A 24,050-nucleotide genomic window follows, 5' to 3' on the forward strand; every position below is an offset into this window, starting at 1 on the left:
CTCTGCTCCTGTACTTTCACATTTTTTTCATTCATTTCATTAATTCATGCATACAACTCTTTCTTTTTTTTCTTTTTTGCCTTTTTTATTGATTTTTTTAAAAAAAATAAATGTCAGTGGAATGCATTACAATTCTTGTTACAAATATAGAGGACAATTTTTCAGATCTCTGGTTGTATATTAAGTTATGTTCACATCAGTTCGTGTCTTCATACATGTACTTTGGATAATGATGTTTAATACATTCCACCATCCTTGCTAAGCCCCTGCCCTCTCCCTTACCCTCCCACCCCTCTGTCCTATCTAGAGTTTGTCTACTCCTCCCATGCTCCCCCTCCCTACCCCACTATGAGTCAGTCACCTTATATCAGAGAATAAGGGATTGGCTAACTTCACTTAGCATTATCTTCTCTAACACCATCCATTTACCTGCAAATGCCATGATTTTATTCTCTTTTAATGCTGAATAATATTCTATTGTGTATATATGCCACATTTTTAATCCATTCATCTCTAAAGGGCATCTAGGTTGGTTCCACAGTTTAACTATTGTGAATTGTGCTGCTATAAACATTGATGTGGCTGTGTCTCTAGTATGTTGTTTTAAAGTCTTTTGGGTATAAACCAAGGAGAGGGATAGCTGGGTCAAGTGGTGGTTCCATTCCAGGTTTTCCAAGGAATCTCCATACTGTTTTCCATATTGACTGCACCAATTTGCAGTGTATGAGTGTACCTTTTCCCCCACATCCTCACCAACACTTATTGTTGTTTGTCTTCATAATAGCTGCTATTCTGACTGGAGTGAGATGATATCTTAGAGCAGTTTTGATTTGCATTTCTCTGATTGCTAGAGATGTTGAACATTTTTCATATATTTGTTGATTGATTGTATATCCTCTTCTGAGAAGTTCTGTTCAAGTCCTGGGCCCATTTATTGATTGGGTTATTTGTATTTTGGTGTTAACTTTTTGAGTTCTTTATCTACTTTATTAGTTCTCTATCTGATGTGTGAGGGGTAAAAATTTGCTCCCAAGCTGTAGGCTCTCTATTCACATCACTGATTGTTTCTTTTGATGAGAAGAAGCTTTTTAGTTGAGTCCAACCCATTTATTGATTCTTGATTTTAATTCTTGTGCTATAGGAGTCATATTAAGGAATCTGGGACCTAATCCCACATGATTAAGATTAGGGCCTACTTTTTCTTCTATTAGACGCAGAGTCTCTGGTTTAATTCCTAGCTCCTTGATCCATTTTGAGTTGAGTATTGTGCATGGTGAGATATAGGGGTTTAATTTCATTTAGTTGCATATGGATTTCCCGTTTTCTCAAGACGATTTGTTGAAGAGGCTATCTTTCTCCAGTGCATGTTTTTTTCTCCTTTGTCTAATAGAAGGTAATTGTAATTTTGAGGGTTAGTCTCTGTGTCCTCTATTCTGTACCACTGGTCTACCAGTCTGTTTTGGTGCCAATACCATGCTGTTTTTGTTACTATTGCTCTGTAGTATAGTTTAAGTTCTGGTATAGTGATACCACCTTCTTCACTCTTCCTGCTAAGGATTCCTTTAGCTATTCTGGGTCTCTTATTTTTCCAGATTGCCTTTTCTATTTCTATGAGAAATGCCATTAGTATTTTGATCAGAATTGCTAATGCAATCTGTATACTGCTTTTGGTAGTATGGTCACTTTGATAATATTAATTTCATCTATCCAAGAGCAAAGTAGATCTTTCCATTTTCTAAGGTATTCTTTGATTTCTTTCTTTAGGGTTCTGTAGTTTTCATGGTATAGATTTTTCACTTCTTTCGTTAAGTTGATTCCCAAGGTTTTTTTTTGTGTTTTTTTTTTTGAGGCTATTATAAATGGGATAGTTTTCCTCATTTCCCTCTCAGAGGATTTGTCACTGATGTGCAGAAGTGCCTTTTATTTATGGGTGTTGGTTTTATATCCTACTACTTTGCTGAATTCATTTACTAGTTCTAGAAGTTTTCTGGTGAAGCTTTTTGAGTCTTCTAGGTATAGAATCATGTAGTAAGCAAATAGTACTAAGTTAAGTTCTTCTTTTCCTGTATGTATCCCTTTACAACTCTTTCTTGATTGCCTATTATATGGTGGTACTGATGTGAGTGCCCACAAAAGAGTAGTTCCCATTTATCTGCAAGGGATATATTCCAAGACCCCAATTAGATGCCTGAAACCATATTTATGCCTAAAACTTATACATGGTGTTATTTTATACATGCATTTGAATTCTAAAATTTAACTTATAAATTAGACACAGTAAGAGATTAGCAACAATAACTAATAATAAAATTAAATAACTATAAAAATATTTTGTAACAAAAGTTATATGAATCTGATCTCTCTCAAAATGTGTAACTGTAGTTATACTTCTTGAGATAATGTGAGATAATATAATGCCTATGTGATCAGATGAAATGAGGTGATACAGGCATTTTATCATCATGTTAGGTTATTGGTTGTTTAAACACAAGCACCTTGATACCCTGGGAATTAATCTGATAACTGAGATGGCTACTAAGTGACTTACATGAAGGTAGTGTATACAGCATGGATACACTGACAAAATGGATTATTTATGTCTTGAGCAAGACAGAAAAGGATGACACGAGATTTCATCATGCTACTTAGAAGAATATGTAATTTAAAAATTATGAATTGTTTATTTCTGGAATTTTCCATCTAATATTTTTGGACTATAGTTGACCATGGATAACTGGAACTCTGAAAAGCAAAAATTAGAAGGGGGTGCATAAGATACTGAGAGTAGAGCAGGATATGGGGAAACAAACTGAATTATAAATAGAATAAGGTTTCGCCTCATTGTTAAAGTGATATGGGGCACAGATTTGAGAGAAATGAGTGAGTCACATAGATATACAGGGGCAATGGCATTCCAGGGAGTGGAAAACAGAAGGGAGCCCACAGGGATAGAATGGAGTGAGCGAGAGAGAAATAGGAAAGGAGGTGAAAGAAGGAGAATTTAGGGGAGGCAGAGGGAGGAGAAGTCACTCAAGGTTTTGAGAAGTGACAGAATCTAGTTTGGTTTTGTATCTGTAGAAAGAATAGGCTGTAGGGAAACAAAGCAAGGAGGACTCCATAATAAACTGGGAGAAAGATGATGGTGTTTCATATCAAAGTGGCAAAGGTAAAAGTGGTAAAACGGGCTCAGATTTTGAAAGCATCTGAAGTTACAGCCACCATGATTTTCTGAAGATGGGGTGTGGGAGAAAGAGAGGAATGAAGGGCGACTCACATTTTTTGAACTAAGTAATTTGAAACGTGGAGTTATTAGCTAAAATGGGAAAGATGACAGATAAAGCTTTACTGAGGGAAAGAGCATGGATTCTGGTTTGGTTCCGAGATGTTATAATTATCTAGCTATCCAAGAGAAGAAGACACATACCATCATGTACCAGATGCACATACAGTCAGTGACATGGGAGAGGGTTTGGGCTGGAGGTATGAATTAAGGAGTTATCAGCATATAAATGGTGTTTAATACCATGAGACTAGATATCAAAAAGGAGGTAAGGAGAAGACAGAGGAGAAAAGAGATCCAAAAACAAGACCTCGGGCCACTCTGATACTAAGAGACCAAGAAAAAGAGGAGAGACAGGCAAAGAAAATCTAAACAGGAGGACTAAGGAGATGGGAGGAAAAACTAAGGGAATGTACAGTACTACAAGCCACATCAAGAGTGTGAATTAAGGAGGGGACAACGATCTGTTGTGTCAAATGCTGCTTATCTATCAAGAAGATGAGGCCTGAAGATTGACAGCTAGGAGTTCATTGGTGACGCTGACAAAAGAAGTTGGTGAAGCAGTTAGTAGGACATCAATCTTTTAATTGAGTTGCTCCCCTCACATTTGGTCAAGTGTGTAAGAAAGTGGCTTGATCTACTTAATAACATCTAAAGATCACAATTCCCTTACAAGGATCATGGCATGGCCTCTATGACACTTCACCCAACTGAACTAACAGTCACAGAAGCCAACCTGCCTTTGTCCCTAGGCAGTCAAGGGAATAACAAAGCAGGACATCTCTTCCATTGTTACCATATTTTGGAGAGAAAAACTAAATATTCATCTTATTTTTTTCATCCATGCTCAATTAACGAACATGTAAAATTCCCTTTCTCCTTGGAATTTTGCGACTATAGTTTTTGTACCTGGGTTTCTCACTGATCTTATTTTCTGACCCAAATGTGGTCACTACCCACCTACGCATTTCTTCAAACTCCACAACCCAGAGTGAGTACGGACACCTTCCACACCTGCTGCTACCACTACTGCTGCCACTATATCTAAGGCAGACATGGAACATTGTCCACAGGAGAGCTGTGAGCCTGTTAGGCCAGGTTCCCTTAGCTCCCCAGGTCAACAGATCACTTGACTCTTGGTGTCATCATGGTATCTGGAAGAATAGAGTAAGATGATTTATTTTACTCTGGATTTCTTTTCTCTGGATATGCATATGTGTTTGTGGGCATTTATTTAGTTACATGACACTCATATTTTTTTAACAATTATTTTTCATGCTAAATGTGAGGCAGAATATGGTGAATAAATGTGCTAGAAAGAACTCTTGAGTCTACAGCCTAGGATTAATTCTCCTGCTAAGTAATTCAAAGACTTTGATCAAGTCACTTAATCTTTCCTGGTCTTGGTCTTCTTATCCAGAAGATGAAGGGGTTACATTAGACCAGTGCTTTGCTAACTGTGCTTCTTAGAGCTATTCAGTTCCAAAAGGTTTCTCATAAACACCATATTGGGTGAAGAGAAGCTAACAACCCAGTCTTTATCTCTTTCATACACATTTTTATATCTCATACATTGACAATCTTCTTCTGCTTGTGGAGGGACAGTTTGATTGCTATAAAGTGCTGCAAAAAAATCAGAAATATGTAGATTGCTACTTAAAACAACCAGAATCTCTTTGGTAAAGAAGGATTAACTTTTCTTGAACACTTTTTAAAAATTGAATCCTAAACATTAACTCCCAAATCTCCCTTTTAATAAAACTTGGATTCACATGCAGCTACCATTTTTTTGCAAATATTGGGCAATCCAAAAGAGGTAATTCACTCTTGATTTTAATTTATTGATTCGGTTGTAGCATCATTAATATTAAAAATGACTTATTTATTCTTGGTTACAAGATAGCTAATGTAGGAAATTCTAATACCAATCCCTGGTTTGAGAGTTCATTTCATCAAGAAAAATAATTGTAGTAGTGATAAATATTTAAAAACAAGGAAATATTATATTTTCTAGCTATTCGTTGGGCTCTTGGGTTATTCTGGATACATGCCTATATTTCCCCATCTATGTGAGTGGAATGCTTTTACCTTATTTCAAATCTGCAACATTACTAGTACCATGCTGTTTGATTACCATGGCTTTGTAGCATGTTTTTAAAGTCAGGTAGTATGAAGTCTCCTGCTTTCTGCTCAAGGCTGTTTTGACTAATATGTGTTTATCATGATTCTGTACAGATTTTGCGATTGTTTTATCTATGTATTTGAAGAAAGTCATTTTGATAGGGATTTCGTCAAGTCAACAGATTGCATTGAATAGTATGGACATTTTAATAGCATTCATTCTGCCAATCCATGAACAAGGAATATCTTTCAATTTTTTGTGTCCTCTTCCGTGTCTTTCATCCCTGTCTTATAGTTTTCATTATAGCTCTCTTTAATCTCTTTGGGTAAGTTTATTCCTAGATGTTTTAAATTTTTTGTAACTATTGTAAATGAGAGTACTCTCTTGGTTTCCATATCAGATACCTTGCTATTAGTCTATAAAAATTTATAAATTTCTGTATGTTAATTTTATATCTGACAGCATTGCTGAATTTATTAGTTCCAATAGTTTTTTTGGTGTCATCTGCGGGATTTCTTTCATATAAGATCATGTAATCTGCAAACAGTGATAATTAGACTCTTCTAACTTAAAAGCATTTCCTTTCTTTCTCTGCTTCAATGCTCTGACTAGACTTTCAGCACCATGTTGAAAAAAAAAAGTGGTGAAAGAGAACATTCCTGCCTTGTTCCAGATCTTAGAAAGCTTTCAGCTTTTCCCCATTCGGTATTCTGTTGGCTGAGAGGTTATTATATATGACCTTTGTTATGTTGAAGGACATTCCTTCCATACTTCATTTAGATGAATGTTGTTATGCCAAGGTACTTAATTTCATACTTCATTCTTCATGAAAGAATGTTAACTCTCATCAAATATCTTTTATGCCTCTATTGAAGGGATCATATGTTTTTTGTCCTTATTTCATTGATAAATCGCATCACATTTGATACACTATATCACATTTGTTGATTTCTCATGTTGAGCCTGAAAGTGAATCCACACATCCACAGCCAACTGATATTCAACCAAGGTGCTAAGACACACATTGGAGAAAGGACAAACTTCTCCATAATGGTGCTGGGGAAATTGGAAATTGGTTGTCTATGCACAGAAGAATGAAACCAGACCCATACCAATCACTCAGTAGTTACAAAAATGAACTCAAAAAGATTAAAGACCTAAACGTAAGACCTAAAACTATGAAAATACTAAAAGAAAACATAGAGAAAACATTTCCAGACATTGGAATGAGCAAGTATTTTTTTAACACGTTCCCAAAAGCACAGGCAACTAAAGCACAAATAGAGAAATGAGATTACGTCAAACTGAAAAGTTTCTGCACAGCAAAGAAAACATGCTAAGTGAAATAAGCCAGACTCAGAAAGTCAAGGGTCGAATGTTTGCTCTCATTTACAGAAGCCAGAGAGACAGAAATGAAAGGAATATTGAAAAACAAAAAGTGGGAGGGACCTCATGAAAATAGAAGAAAGACCAATAGAGGATCAAGAGGGAGGAGGAGGGAGGGCCATGGGAAGTACTGGAATAATACATGGGGAATCTATCAAACTATGCTATGTCTATGTATTTAGCAAATACACCAGAATGAATCATAAATATATGTAATTATAGTTTTCTATTTAAAATAACAGTAATAATATTAGAAAGAAGATCTGTAGATTAAAACAAGCAGCCCAGAGGATTCAGGAGGGGAGGAAAGAAAAGGTACTAAGGAATGAGATGGATCAAATTTAGTTGTGTGCAGAAACAAATGTAACATAATGAATCTATTATGTAAAATTCTAATGTGCTATAACAATGAAAGAAAGAAAAAGGACAAATAAAACAACAAGTGCTGATGTAAACGTGAAGAAAGGGGAACCCTTGCACACTGTGGGTAGGAATGTAAACTAATCATTATGGAAAATGATGTGGAGGTTGTTCAAAAAAGTAAAATCTGTACTGCCGTATGATCCAGCAATCCCACTACTGGGTGTACATCTAAAGGAAGGATGTTTGTTGAAGAGACAGCTGCACTCCCACGTTTTCTGTAGCATTCATCATCACAGAAGCCATGAAACATGATCAACCCAGGTGTCCATCAACTCATCAGTAGATTGAAGAAAATGTGGTGCATATATGCAATGGAACACTATTCAGCCTTTAAAGTGGATAGCATTGTCATTTTTGTCAACATTCATGGAACTGGAGAGATCATCATGGTTACTGAACTAAGCCAGACACAGAAGGCAAGGGCCACATGACAGCACTCACATGTAGAATGTGAAAAGGCTGATCTCATCTTAGAGGCAGAGAGTGGGACCCTGCTTGGCAGAGGTGAGAGAGTAGAGGAAGGGAGGGACAGAGCAAGGTTGGTCGGTGGGTCCCAATTACAGTTAGAGAGGAGTAAGAAGTTCTGTTGTGCTAGTGCATCTCGGGGCAACCATAGATAATGATAATGGATTCTGTGTTTCAAAAAACTAGAAGTGATTGAGGGTTTTCACCATAAACGTTTGAGATATATATGATTTATCTGATTTAAACATAACAATATATCCATGAATCAAAACATCCCATGGTACACCATAATAAGCACCATCGTTACATTTTTTAACATATCAGCTTAACAAACAAATTTAGACTTTAGAAAGACATAAACATAAAGAGATCAAAACAAACATGAAGTAGAATTAGAGCAATGTTTTAGTTTTTTTATTGTTTTGAAATAGTCCTAAACATTAGATTGCAACATTGTCATCAAAATAAGATGAGTTGACAACTACTACTTTGTCTTAAATTTCTTTTAATATGTTGTGATGAAATAAAACCAGGATAGTTAGTGCAAAAGTCCTGCACATCAATTAACCTCTTCATCCAACTTCCTGGACTACAGAAAAGAGAACCTTGCCAGCAACTTGCCTCTGTGTCTATTGTAGGGAAAGAACATTAATGAACCTGTGTAAATCTCTGGCATCATAAAATGATAATAAATCTCCCTCATCGTGCAGCTATATCCAGTGTATGACATAAAAATGACTTTAAAAAAGCATATGTGTCTGAGCCTAGGTTTTTATTCTTCAAAAAGGAATTAAGCAATTTTACCTAGTGGAAGTAATGAAATTGTGTCTTTCTTCCAATTGAAAAAAAAAAGTAGCATCTATTAGACATGATGTTCCTTAGTAAGATAAGAATTATTTTTGACAGAAAAGATAAAATAGCTAATGCTTCTATGGTAACTTTAAATTTATAAAGTATTTTCCTGTGTTATTATTTGTGATCTTCATGACAAACTGGTTGAATAGAAATTATTTCATCCTACATCCAAGAGCAGTGAAGCTCATAAAAATGATTTTAATGGGGTTGCTCAGCTAGTCTGGGGAGGGGTCAGTATTGAAGTCTTCCCTTTTCTTGTCAAATTCATGGGTAGCAATGTATACTTTGAAAGTCAGATGGGCTGAGTAATGTTCTGGGTTGGGCTAAACCCAGGAGAGGCTGGCTAAACTCTGGACATCCATTCTGACTCTTCATTCTTTGAGCCATCTTCCAAGCTTGTCAAGTCTCAAATTTTCTGGATTTCTATTTACCACTTCAAATGCACCTTTGCAATGTGTCTTCTTTGTACTATGAGGATACTGATGGAAGAGACTAGGCTTATTCATATTCACTTTATCCACAACAACTTGCATGTAAGACACCTGGAACAGATACTACTTCAATGAATTAAGTCAATTCACTTTTGCAAATTATTTTTATTAAACACCTACTGTGTGACTTGTTCAATACTAGATCAGTCAACAGGACAGAAATAACTCCAGACTGCCTCATAGAGTTTATGAACTAGAGAAGACACACTCTGAACAACAACAACAGAGATGGAATCTCAGAGACATTCGCTGTGGAAGCTAGAATGCAGGATCCAACCCAAGGCAAAGGAACAGGAACTAATTTTCCAGAAAGACAAATTCCTGAACTATTTAATCTGCATTCTTAGGGCTGAAGGGAAACGAGGCGGATGAAGAAGAAAAAAATACACTTAGATGGAAAAACATCCCCTGAGGCATATCTTAAATCCCTCATCTCATTGATATCATAACTCAGAAGCAAATCTAATCATGAGATTTAGGCAGGGAGGACAGTAGGTAATCAACAAATTGATTAAAATTTTTTTTAACTTGGATAAATCCTGCTCTCTTAGATCTTTAGAATACATCTTCACAAATGTATTCAGCCTTGCTATTAAAGCCAGAATTTTTATTTCATATATAGAGATTTACTATTCTGTTGTAGCTCAGTAGTACAGTGCTCGCCTAGCATATGTGAGGCACTAGGTTTGATCCTCAGCATCACATAAAAATAAATAGAGATTTACTATTCTAATTGGTGACTAGCCTGGTTAAGAAACTGGATTGTTGGGGCTGGGGATGTGGCTCGGGTGGTAGCGCGCTCGCCTGGCATGCGTGTGGCCCCTCAGCACCACATACCAACAAAGATGTTGTGTCCACCGAGAACTAAAAATTAAATATTAAAAAAAAATTCTCTCTCTCTCCCTCTCTCTCACTCTCTCTTTAAAAAAAAAAGAAAGAAACTGGATTGTTAATGAAACCAGTTGGAAAATGTTGTAAAGATTTATTTAGTCGCAGCTGTTTTTTACAACTGCAAATTTTATAGTTAGTTATTACTGTTCTTCCAGTTGTAAATTAAGTCTTTATTCATTGGGATTTCCAAGGAGTTGTTATATAAGGTGCCATGAGGTGATATGTGCTATGAGGATATATTTTATAATATCCCATATTATAAAAAACCAATAAATTATATTGCTTTATGGAAAGTACTTTATTTTTAATTTTTTAAAAAATTTTAGGTGTAGATGGACACAACATCATGCCTTTATATTTATGTGGTACTGAGGATCGAACCCAGGTCCTGCCCGTGCTAGGCGAGCGCTCCACCGCTGAGCCACAATCCCAGCTATAAAAAGTACTTTATACATGTAATTAAAATGTGATATTCTTGCAGCCTACAGTTTTATGGTAAAACTTGATTCAAAACTCATGTATGTGTATGTGTGTGTGTATATATATATATAAACTTCCAGAAGGACACATTTTCATTATATGTGGATAAGTACTGAACAATCGTTGAGTAATCCCAATGGGATATTGTTACATAATGAATTATGTACTTGCAAATTCATATTTTGAAACCCTCACTAACTCCTAGGACCTTGGAATGGGACTGAGTTTGGAGATGAAGTCTCTAAAAAGGCAGTTAAGATTAAACAAGGTCGTAACAGGTAGGGTGCTAGTTCATAGGCCCGATGTCTTCCTGAGGAGAAGAGACAGCAGGAGTGCGTGGGCAGAGGAAATGTCATGTGGGGACAGAAAGGTGGCAATCTGCCAGCCAAGGAGAGAGGCCTCCAGAGGAACCAAACCACCAGCACTCAGACCTCAGACATGCAGCCTCCAGAGCTGTGGGAAGATGAACTTCCGTCATTGCAGCCACTAGGTCCAGGGTGTTTTGTCATGGTAGCCTGTTATGACTGAATTGTGTCCCCCCAGATTTAGGTATTGAGGCTGTAGCCCCAATCCGACTATCTTTGGAATAGGGTCTTTATGGAGATAATTAGGGTTATGTAAAGTCATAAGGGTTAGTCCCAAATCCAATGAGACTGACATCCTTCTAACAAAAGGAAAATACACCAGGAGTGAGTGGCAGAGAGATGGCCATGTGAGTGAGGGCATCCACAGCCTGCAAGAAAGGCCAACACCAGGAACAAATTTTTCTAGCAACTTGACCCTAGACTTCTTGCCTCCAATAATGTGAGAAAATTACTTTTTATCATTTGAACCAACTAGTTTATTTTTGCTATGGCAACTCCAGAAAACTACACAGGTACATATTTTATGGTCATAAGTATACCTGTACAAGTATATGCATGCTGACTGTCCAGGTAGCATCAAATTATTTAGATTTCTATTGGAAAACAGTGAGAAATATTTTATTATGACTTTACAAGTTGGAATTTTTGCGAGATTAAAAATGAGGATGAATAATTTATGTTTTTGTAGCCAGATTGTATCTGAATATTAATTAGAAAAAAAAAATTGTTTTCAAGAAGTGAAGTCAACGTATGGGTACCTTCAAATTTATAAACAAAAAATGTTTAGGACCTATTCACAAGTTTATTATTTCAGCTTCTAGAGACAATAAAAAAATCTTGGGCTTATCTTACCTACAACCGCCAAAGAATATTACATTTGGACTCTTCTGTTTCAAATTAAACTTTTCTTATATAGCCATTATCTTTTGTCATTTATCAAGTTACCTTAAGAAGCTTTTTGTGGGCTTAATTAAGTATGACTAATTTTTCCAATGGTACAAAGAAAAATTAATTCCTTAAATATTTAATCCATTTATGACTCAAAGTGTCATTTTCTGAATGCGGCTATTCAATTCTTAGAATTAATTACCCTTTGAATTAAAGCTGATTTTTCAGACTTTCAAGACATATAGTCACATCTCATAACACTGCTTAAATTCAACATTTCATCTGCTCACTGAGAAAATGTATTCTGAATGCTGTATTCAAAATCACAATCTGACCATGGAAAAAAGGCTTTTTTGTTGTAAGTCGATAATGACCAAGTGTGCCTTCATCCTCACCTCCATTCTTACTTTAGGGTTCCCTCTCCTTTCCCTTCATCCAGGTGTGAGTGAATTAAAAATTAGCTACCTTCTATCTGCAAAATCACTGTTCTTCTTCATTGTAACTGTGTTCTCCTCAGCTCATCCTGAACCTCGCCTGCTTCCGAAAGTCGTTCCCCAGGGAAGACAGTAGACCGCACAGTCATTGACCCCTCCCTGCCTCCTGTATCACTGTGGAACACGGAAAGCATCCAGGACTTAATTACACAGCGCCTATTTGTTCTCCCCAACTATGTTTGAAGGCTATCCAAAACCAGAAGCAATGTTCTTCAAGAGGACATTCCCTAGAATACAAGGGGATCTTAAATAGGAGCATCGAACACCCCCCAGAAGTGGACTCCAGATTCCCATACAAGAAAACTGGAGGACTGAGCACGAGGCACGGGGAAACCACATGTGCATACTTGAGCAGCCACACGGGAAAGATAATCACATGGGCAAGAATCCTGAGAGCTCGGGGATTCGTTAGTGCTCAGTGGGCATTTAACCGTCCCAGCACTGAGATTATAAAATGTGCTGCTTGACTCAAGTTCCAAAGGTGAACAATCCCTCTGACTGAAATTCAAATCCCCTAAGGTACATCAAACATCGCACCATTATAAATTAGTATTTAGTGCTCACATGTACAAGTGTGAATCGAGGGGGAAGTTTATCTCTAGATATCGTTTTCTAGCAATAGCAATAGAATCGGTAACTGAAAAAATATTTCCAGAATAATTCATTGAGCAGTCTTCTTTTCCTTCCACTACTCCTCCCACACACCTTTGATTTAAAAGACAATTATTTACATTGCAAATATGAAACACAAAATGGCATGTTAGAATTTCTAGTTCCAGCCACTTTCAATTGCTTTGAAATAAAATGCTTTTGTTGAAAAGAGAAATAGGAAAAAAATGAATTAAACACACTAAACTCCTAGTGGCTATGCAAATAGAAGTCGCCAGCCCTGGACAGTAGGCAAGTTCGCCCAGAACGGGCACCACAGCAGGGTACCTACCACCTTTCATCATCCCAACTTCATAGCATTTGCGGAGCCGGCAGGCCTGGCAGCTCTTCCTCCTGTTTTTATCAATCGTGCACTGGTTGGTAGCTGGACACATGTAGTCATTATGCCCTATTAAAAGCAAGAGGACAGAATTAACATTATTTCAAGGACTTTACAGGGAAACTGCTGGATGATGTTTTCATATCACTAACTTGGCTTTCCCAAGTTGCCACCTTGATCTGCCCTCCTCCTCTCCATGCTAAGTGCAAATAAACCTCAGCTGGACTTAATTTCTACCTCAGCCGATTGCTCCAGGAGGTCTTTGGAGCTCACATGTACAAGTGTAAATCACACAGCCCAGATAGAGCTGTATCACCTCTCACCTGTGCCCCAAAGGTCAAGGTTCTTGGTGGGTGAGATGTTTTGTCTGGGTTTTGTGTTTTTACCCAGGCCACTCAATAAAATTGTCCAAGTAGAGCTGCTAGAAATCAGATTTTAATAATGAGTTTCAAGGTGGTCCTTCCTAAAACATAAATTAAAGGATCTTTAATTAGATACTCAAATGAAACACAGAATATCTAAATTCAAGCGGGAGGGTGCTGGGTGTCCCCAAGGCTCATCCTTGAGTTAGTCGGTCACTTACTCCCTGGAGGGTGCAGAGCAAACTGCTGGACAGCTCTGGGCCTCCCTTTCCTTCTCTCTAACCTAGAGGCGATATGGTGTCCACTACCGAAATTATTCTAAGACTCAAGTGTGAGAATACATGTCCACGTGCTTGTATCCAGTCAATCACAGGAAGTTTCTACTCTAAGATTCAGAAGTCACCTCCACTTCTTTATCCATTAAAAGAAGTCTGGTTTGTATTGTGCAGAATATTAAACTTCACTAATTAATAAGTACTTTTTTGTATGAGTCTAATTGTCTTAGGGAAGTATCCTGAATTTAGACTAAGAAAGTACTATGTACTGTTTAAAAACACGTTTCCCATTCTCCCACCCCCCCCCCAAAACTGAATGTATACATACCACCCTCTAATTCAGATTCTCTGCTAAGGTCTTTATCTTCCCATTTAGTAAGGACAAGATGCATCATATAATGAAATCTTTTAATATAGGTCTCTTTGTTCTTTATTCATCATAAGAGTCAAACTTGATTAAATAGGGTGGAGGGGGGTGGGGCTTGACAAGAAATGCTAGCCTTATAAAACTTGTTCCTCCATCTTTAGATATACATTATAAAAGTTACTGTATAAACAGACTTCAGCTCAAATTATCATCTGCATTTTTCTATTGCATAATAGAAACCAGAAAACTATTCAATGGAGTTGTAAACTTGGAACTTTGGCAAGAGACCACACACTGCCTCAAATATCCAGGCACAGATATTATTTTTAGAAATGTCCTTATTAATAAGGACAAATTGTGGAAGTAATAGAGCCAGGAACGAAATTTGTCTGGGAAGATGCTAACTCTAAGCAAAAGGTGCATTTTTCTGGTACCATAAAGATATGGTTAGTGTTTGGTCTTCTGTGGGGTTTATTCAGAATACATTAATGTATTTTAGCTAAAAAAAATGAGTATAAATTAGATTAATAATGACTTAAGCCAAATATTATGTTGACTCGCTTTCTCCCCTAAAAGCAGGTGTTTTGCAAGCCAGAGGAAGATGGGAGAACTGAACTGGGTGACAGGCCAATTGGCTAAAACTTCTATTTGGATTTGTCATCCACTGGAGATGCTTATCTTTATAGAACCAAGTGAAATTCTTCAACTAACATGTTTAATATACAAAAAGCACTGGATTTGTGCAGCTGAATTCATTCCTTAACAAGAATAAAAACAGATGTACAACAGAATCACTTTATAATGTAAACCTATTTTGACAAAGCTGGGTTTTCTTTTACCTGAAATACATTAAAAAACATTGATTAACTGATGAGAAGAAATATTTAAAAGCACATATTTGATATCTACAATTAAAACAAATTCTTCTTTTTTGAATTTTTAACTTGTTATTTTTAGATACACATGACAGTAGGGCGTATTTTGACATATTATTCATACATGGAGTATAACTTAATCCAATTAGGATCCCATTCTTGTGGTTGTACATGACGTGGAGACTCACTGGTAGTGTATTCCTATATGAACATAGGAAAGTTATGTCCTTCTTAACCAAATACCAACAACAACTATTATTAGAAGAAGAAAACCAACAAGATAATATTTTTTCCTTAATGAGTATAATTTGGTCAATGGGTATTATTAAGGCAATTGATTTAATTTGCTTTAAGAGGAAATTCTTCTTTAAATCTCATTTAATCTTGTGGGAAAAATACTCCAGAAAAAATCCTATTGAAGTATAGTTACTTTTTTAAAAAGCCAACTCACACCAGTGATAATTGCGAAGCATTCATGTGTTCACTGTAGAGACTCAAGACTCTGCATACCTGTGACTAAAGGCTGAAGCTATGAGTCATGTGCAGGTGAAGGTTTGAAAACTAATAATCACTATTTTCTTGTCCACCAAAACACAAAAATGATGACTAGGGTTGTAGCTCAGTGGAAGAGCACTTGCCTAGACTGCACCACACACTGGGTTCAATCCCCAGCACTGCAAAGGTAAAGATCAAAAGTAAATAAAAATGAGAAGCCATTGGGGGAATCTATAATTTGAGTAATAGGAAGTAGAGGGACAGCAGACACAGCAAACAAGCAGAGAGCCAGAGAGTGGGGGGAGAAGATACCTGTACACAAGAATCATCAGGTTCTCGGGGAACAGAGGATTCCCATGAACTTCACCTTCAGCATGTCTGAGTTCTTTTCTCGTGACTTTTTCTTTTTCCTTCTCTTATTCTCCCCCTTTTGGTAGCAGATGATTTTTTTTTTCTTTGTTATCATCACTCAGAAATTCTACATTTGTTAGTTATAAAAATAAGCAATGACCCATAATCAGAGATTTAAAAGGAATATAAACTCAGGCCATGTAAAATAAGCAGGAACATGAGAGAAACCCACTATTGTGGGTCTTTCCTTTTACCACCCTTTTCCTTAGTACTTTCTTGACAGTCACCTCAGGCCGAGTTTCTTTCCTGAACTTCAGCTTTCTGTGTCCACCTGCCCTCGGTCCACAGAGACTTGACTCACAGACTCTTCAGAATGAACTTGTCCCAGTGAGATTGACTGTCTTATTGCCTCAGCAGTGTGTCCATACCCACCACCCCACCACGAGACCAGAAACATGGGTGTTATTCTAGATCTTCCCTCTTCCTCAGTGGACCCTCCTTCCACACCCCTCATCCTACACATGAACACAGACACATGCACAGAGAAATCAAACCCATTATTTTCTAACTTTTTCAAAGCAGACCAATTTCTTCCTATGCTCACCCTCATTACTGGTGTCTGTATCATCTCCCATCTGGATCATCACAACAGCCCACTATGTGATTTCCTGCCTCCAACTTTCCCCTGTTGACCTTCTCACCATGTGGCCAGTGATTTTTTTCAAAATCACACACCATGCTACCACTATTCTGAATTATATTCTCACTTGCCTCCAAGGACTAAGGATACAATCCCAAAACCCCAACACAGCTCTTCCCAGCTCCTCCCCAAGATTCTCTCCACACTCCCTAAGGCATTCCTGGGTTCTAGCCATGTCTTCTGTCCTTTTTCTTGTGGATACTGCACCCTCTCTACTCTTGCATGGTAGGTTCCTGTTCATCTTTCAAGTATGCATATGAGATATGGACTCCTCTGAAAAATCTCCTCATATGATTCTTATCTTTAAGTCTACTGATGTAATGAATTTTGTTTATTGATTTCCATATGTTGAATCAACCTTGTATCCCTGGGATGAACCCCATTTGACCATGGTACACTATCTTTTTAATATTTCAATAGATGCAGAAAGAGCATTCCACAAAACACAGCACCCCATCATGTTCACAACACTAGAAACTAGGGAAAATGGGAACATACCTCAACATTGTAAAAGCCCAAGGCAAACATCATTCTAAATGGAGAAAAATTGAAAGCACTCCCTCTAAAACTTGGAGCAAGACAGGGATGCCCTCTTTCACCATTTCTATTTAACAAAGTCCTTGAAATTACAGCCAAAGTAATTAGACAGACCAAAGAAATTAAAGGGATACAAATAGGAAAAGAACTCAAACTATCATCATTTGCCAACAATATATATGATTCTATACTTAGAAAGATCTGAAAAATTCCACCAGAAAACTTCTAAAACTAATAAATTAATTCAGCAAAGTGGCAGAATATAAAATCAACACCCATAATCAAAAGCATTTTTGTACATCAGTGATGAATCTTCTGAAAGAGAAATTAGGTAAACTATCCCATTCACAATAACCTCAAAAAAAAAATACTTGGGAATCAATTTAACAAAAGAGTTGAAATACCTCTACTATGAAAACTACAGAATGCTAGAGAGGTAAATGAGAATACTGATACAACATATCAAAATTAAAGAAGACTTTAGAAGATGAAAAGATCTCCCTTGTTCTTGGATAGGCAGAATTAATATTGTCAAAATGAGTGAAGCCGGTGGCATCACAATACCAGACCTTAAATATTCTATAGAGCAATAGTAACAAAAACAACATGGTATTGACACCAAAATGGACTTGTAAACCAATGGTATAGAATAAAGGGCACAGATACAAACCCACATTAATACAGTTATACTAGACAAAGGCACCAAAAACATTCATTGGAGAAAAAATAGGCTCTTCAACAAATGGTGATGGGAAAACTGGAAATCCATATGCAGCAAAATGAAATTAAGCCCCTATTTCTCACCATGCACAAAACTCAACTCAAAGTGCATTAAGGACCTAGGAATTAGACCAGAGACCCTGCATCTAATAGAAGAAAAAGTAGACCCAAATATTTATCATATTGGATTAGGCACTGATTTCCTTAACAAGATTCCTAAAGCTTCTTCTCAGCAAAAAGAAAAAGAAAAAAACAATGAGGTGAAAAGAGAGTCTACAGAATGGGAGCAAATTTTTTACTACACACACATCAAATAGAGCACTCATCTCCAGGATATATAAAGAACTAAAAAAACAAATAACCCAATCAATAAATGGGCTAAGAAACTGAACAAACACTTCTCAGAAGCGGATATACAATCAAACAACAAATATATTTTAAAAAATGTTCAAGATCATTAGTAATTAGAGAAATACAAATCAAAACTACTCTAAGATTTCTTCTCACTCCAGTCAGAAAGGCAGTTATTAAAAATACAAGCAACAATAACTGTTGGTGAGGATGTGGGGGAAAAGGCACACTCATACACTGCTGGTGGGACTACAAATTGGTGCAGCCAATATGGAAAGCAGTATGGAGATTCCTTGGAAAACTGGGAATGAAACCACCATTTGGCCCAGTTATCCCAATCCTTGGTTTATACCCAAAGGACTTAAAAACAGCATACTGCAGGGACACAGCCACATCAATGTATAGCAGCACAATTCACAATAGCTAAATTGTGGAACCAACTTAGGTGCCCTTCAATAGATGAATAAATAAAAACAATGTGGGATATATACACAATGGAATATTACTCAGCATTAAAAGAGAAAAGAGAATAAAATCATAGCATTTACAGGTAAATGGATGGAGTTGGAGAATTTCATGCTAAGTGAAATAAGCCAATCCCAAAAAAACAAAGGCCGAATGTTTTCTCTGATAAGTGAATGCAGATCCATAAGGGTGATGGAGTGGAGCATGGGAAGAATGGAGGAACTTCTTTGGATAGGGCAAAGAGGAGGGAGGGGAACGGAGCAGGAATGGGAGTAGGAAATATGGTGGAATAAGATGGACAGCATTACCCTAAGTACATTTATGAAGATATGAATGATGTGACTCTACTTTGTATACAACCAGAGAAATGAAAAATTGTGCTCCATTGTGTACCATGAATTGAAATGCATTCTGTTATCATGTATAATAAAGTAAATAAATGAATAAATAAAAATAGAAAGCTGGTAGATACCCAGACATACTGAAGATTACAAGGGGCCTTGTAGAATTTTATTAGAGGTGCGCTGGTGTGATCACTATCTCCAAACTAAGGGAAACAAACAAAAAATAAAAAACTGCTTCATGATTTTACAAAATCCTACAAGATTAGCCCTGGTTCATCTCTCTCCTCACTACCATTACCACAGAATACATTTAGCTGTAAAAATAATGAGTCTATGCTATTATATTCCAAAGAAAATAAAAATCCTCATAAATAAATTACAAGGTCAGAGGACTAGTAGGAAAGAATGAACACCTTGATTGAAGGATTTCTTGCACATAAAAGATACAGACTGCTAAATGTCTCAATTTATAAGAGAAGCTAAAGTTCAAGTGTTCTACTCATGGCTTGATTGTTAAATATGAAGATATTAAAAATGTTTGCTTCAATCATAGCCTCTAAAGCTGAAGATCATTTTGTCAATAAAATAATACAGGTCTGTTGACATATTTGTGCAGTGTAGTTATTTTTCCATCATTTTATTACTTCCTAAGTTTCTGCCATCAGAGTTGTGTTTGAATGGGGCTTTCCAATGTCCCTATCTCCAATTGACACATTTCAAAGTGCTCTACAGCTCACAACACTCTCTCCTAAGGAAGCACCCACACAGATTTAATTCAGGACTTCCAAATGTCAAAATATATGATATCAACTCATATTTTATGATTTTTTTATAAGTGAGCTCACTAAGAATATATATAGTACTCTGGGGAAAAAAAGCATTGATATCAAGGAGGTTTTTCATGAGATTAGGCAAGAAGCTAATTATGAAAACTGGGAAAACATTTTGCACCATTAAGGAATAAACACTTAACACTTCTTATCAACATATGTAAGCATTTAGCTAACAGTTCATATTTTAAGGCACATAAATCAAAATGAATTCTCAAGGATAAATTAACTCTCCAATTTTAAGCATCCACACATCAAATAAAAACCAATTGTACTAATCCTGAAAAGCTCATTGAAGAATTCAACACAATAACATTTTATTTTCAAAGTCTTTTTCTCTCATACCTAATTTAGCTACCATCTATAAAGCTTGGTTACCTTTCCATTCTCTTTATTAAAGGCTCTTATGGACTATTTGCATAAAATTAACAAGTTTATTAGAATTTAGAAGTTGTGTACAAATAGTTTAAATTGCCAAATAAGATATCAATTCTGGATTTATTTCCCTGCTTAAGTATTTAATGTGTATTTATAGAGTGATGAATACAGCTTTAATGTGGATGCTATTCATATTTAATAGGATCCTATTAATATTTGGCAAAGGGAAATCCATGACATTAGTGTTTATCAGTAAACTATGCAGATGCTCCACAATTTATGATGGATGGGGCTACAGTCTAATAAATTTATCATAAATTTAAAATATCATAAGTAAAAAATGCATCTCATACAGTTCATCTACCAAGCACCCTAGATAGCAACACTTCACACACGGCAGAGTGAGTGCCAGTTGTTCCCCTCGTGATCATATGCTTATCAGGAGCTACGGCTGCTGCTGCTGCCCACCATCATGAAGGTGGGTCAGATCGCACATGCCTAGCCAGGAAAGGGAGCAGAGACCCTAAATCAAAGAATTTCTACCAAATGCATATCATTTTCACAACATTGTAAAATCAAAAAATCGTTCATCGAACTATCCTAAATTGGGGGACATCTGCATTGTTCTCTAGATACTAAGGTACATGAAACACGTCAAACACATGGTTTTGAGCTTTTGCATTTGAAAATATAATAAGAATCCATTGGGGAATGAATGGTCAGAGCTCTGTTGCACAAGGTAGCAACCAGCAAGGCCTGAGCAACTGCATTTTGTAACAGAGTTTTCCATAAATGGAATTCCTAAGGAGGGATGCACCTCTTCCTGCTTATTCCTTTCAAACCTGTACTCACTTCCTGTCTGGAGGCCCTGTCAGAGGCTTCTCTGATCATTCTAAGAAAATTTGCCTTTTAGTGACTGTAGTTCATGTGGCAGACACTTGATACTATATGAACTGTATCATTTAATCCCCCAACAACTTTATGAGGAAGGGATCATATTAGTCCCCATTTTACCAATGCAAAACTTTGATATATCCAAGTTTTAAACTCTGTTCAAAACCACATAGCAAGCGAGTGGCAGATTTTTTTTTTTTTTAAACAGGATGGAACCCAAGGGTGTTTAACCACTGAGCCACATGCCCAGCTCTTCTAATTTTTTATTTTGAGACAGGGTCTCCCTGAGTTGCTTAGGGCCTCCCTAAATTGCTGAGGCTGACCTTGAACTTGGGATTCTCCTGCCTCAGTCACAGAGTGGCTGGAAATACAGGCATGCACCACCACACCCAGTGGCAGATGACCTATGAGCCAAGTTCCCTCATCTTAGAGATTGCATTTGTTTCAGTTCTAACAGCCTTCACACATGGTAGGCTTGACTTCCCCAAAGGGAAAGATCTTCACTCAAGAACCATTATCAACTTTGCAGAGAGTGATCATGATAGGATCCTCCGCAACAATTGACCACAGAGTATTCTGATTCTTAGGACGTGCATGCAAAGAAAGTAAATCATGAGGAGTTAAGACAGTCAAGCTAATGCTATTGTCTTCTACTTAATATATCTGCAAATTATACACAAAATATCAAACTAATATTGGATTCTTTGGGCAAATTTTTTTTTTTTTTACTTACATCAAAGTGATGAAATGTACAGTCCAACTCTCCTGGACATGACTGTACAGGGAACAGAAATCTTGCCCTATGTTCAACTCAGAAAAATATGGACCTCCTGCATTATTTGCATCCCCCTGTCTCAGGAATGATGCCATATATTGGTGGTGCCAAACACATTATTCATTGTCACCAAGGGAAGAACAGGTTCAAGCAGTGATATTGTCAGAGCCCACTAACAAAAAGAAAACGAAGACTAGCAGGGATTTGTCATAGAAATAAGAGTTCAAAGATTTTTTAAGTGAAAGTAGGAATGTATAACTGTCATAAAAAAAATGAAGGATTCAAAGAAAAATTATACCAAAAGATGTACTAATCATCTTTGAGTAGTAAAGGAGATGAGGCGGAGAGAAGATGTGAAGTTTTAAATACCTTTGCCAAATATTTAGAGCCAGGGGGAAGGGGAGGAGAACGTCAAAGAGTTTGATGGTTTGTGCCAAGATGTCTTGAAAGTTGATCTTACTGTTAATCAGAAAGAGGATCTGATCTGAGAGTGGGAATAGGAAGAAGCATGGGACAATTTTAAGCATTTCATAATTGAGATCTCAGTAATACACCAACCAACTGTGCAGCAGGCCATAAATGCAGTATTGAGGCTTGGAAGTCAGATCCAAATGAAATTAGAGGCCAAATTACCTAACAATTCCTCTTTCAGGAAGATACTCAGAGAAACTGAGGGACTGGGAATGTAGTTCAGTGCTAGACTGTATAGTTAGCATGTACAAGGCCCTGGGTTCAATCTCAGGACCAAAAAATTAAGATTATAAAAGGATTTAGAGCAAGCACTCAAACTTCCATGTCTATGGCAACATTACTCAAAGCAACCCAAAATGAGAAATAACCCAAATGTCCATCAGCAGATAAATAAACAAAATGTAGTATGTAAATACAATACAATGAAAAACAGTAGAATAAATCAGACATAACTTTCCTATGTTCATATATGAAGTGAATCACCACATCATGTACAACTACAAAAATGGATTCCTAATTAGAATAATTTATACTCCATGTACGTATAATGTCAAAATATACTCTACTGTATACATAAAAAGGACTAACTAAATCAATACAATAGAATAGTATTCAGCCTTAAAAAGAAATGAAATTCTGACCCATGGTATAAAATAAATGAACCTTGAAAACAATGCAAAGTGAGAAAAGCCAGACCTAAAGGTCAAATATTCTATGTTTCCTCTTGTCTGAAGCATCTAGAAGAGACAAATTCATAGAGACAGAATGCAGAACAGCTGTTCCCAGGAGTTGTGGGAAAGTGGGGGAGGGAGGGTTACTGTTTGATGGGTACAGAGTTCGAATTTGAGAAAATGAAAAAGTTCTGGTTTCACAACACAAATCAATTGATGCCACTGAACTTTACTTTGAAAAATGATTGAAGTAATCAACTTTGTTATGTTTATCTTGCCACATTTTTTTAAAGTGAAGTTGGAGTTGTATGAAGTATCTCCATGAGGAAGGCAGGAAAAGGAATCAAAGTTGCATGCTGTGAGTCTGCTGTTCCAATCCCCTTCCTTGCACCAATCTGGCTTTCTGTCTCATCTGAACATCACAAGGAATGAGTGAGGTTACTCTAATTCCCAGTTACAGAAGTCAGAGACTGAGACCCCGGGAAATCGACAGGTTGAGCAGGGCATTGGCTTTTCCATGGTGGACCATGATTAAAATCCAGGTCTGTCTCATCACGGGTCCTTTTCCCAGGAATACTACCTTGGTTGGTGAAATGGAAAGAACTCAATGAATACTGACTCAGAACACATAAATATTAAGTTATACTTCATAACAAAAATAGAGTACCCAACGGAATGACTATATCATCAAAAGGGATTTCAGAAGCAATCAGGCAATTATTCCCAGAACCACTGGTGCTAACACTTCCATGATTACATCTCCTAAAATATGAGAGCTCAATCTCATGACAAGTGTTTATCAGTGGATTTGGAAGATAGGTAATAAAAATTTTTATGGAAAATGTCTTAGCACACTCCAGCATAGAATAAGAAGAGAAAGCAGAAAGCAAAGTACTGATGAAATAAACAAGAAATTTACATCCTGTGGAAGAAGAACTGCAGTATTATATTTGGAAATAAATTTTGACTCAGATATTAAAGCAAATATTCTCCGATTTACAGCCAATGCAATGTGCCAAACAAAATGAAATAAAATTTGGCTGTCTTGATGAACACATTCC

At 36.7% G+C, this 24,050-nt stretch overlaps 1 protein-coding gene across 5 annotated transcripts in view; it reads right to left on the reverse strand.

Moving 5' to 3' along the window:
- Esr1 (estrogen receptor 1) overlaps positions 1–24,050 on the reverse strand; it is a 375,741-nt gene that overhangs the window by 190,444 nt on the left and 161,247 nt on the right. For all 5 annotated transcript variants that reach the window (XM_078018886.1, XM_078018887.1, XM_078018884.1 and 2 more), the window contains one exon: positions 13,081–13,197. In XM_078018886.1, the coding sequence (XP_077875012.1) occupies positions 13,081–13,197 (117 nt within the window). The remainder of the gene's footprint in view (positions 1–13,080; positions 13,198–24,050) is intronic.

The sequence above is a fragment of the Ictidomys tridecemlineatus genome, chromosome 8 (assembly GCF_052094955.1).
Source record: "Ictidomys tridecemlineatus isolate mIctTri1 chromosome 8, mIctTri1.hap1, whole genome shotgun sequence".
Taxonomy (NCBI): Eukaryota; Metazoa; Chordata; class Mammalia; order Rodentia; family Sciuridae; genus Ictidomys; species Ictidomys tridecemlineatus.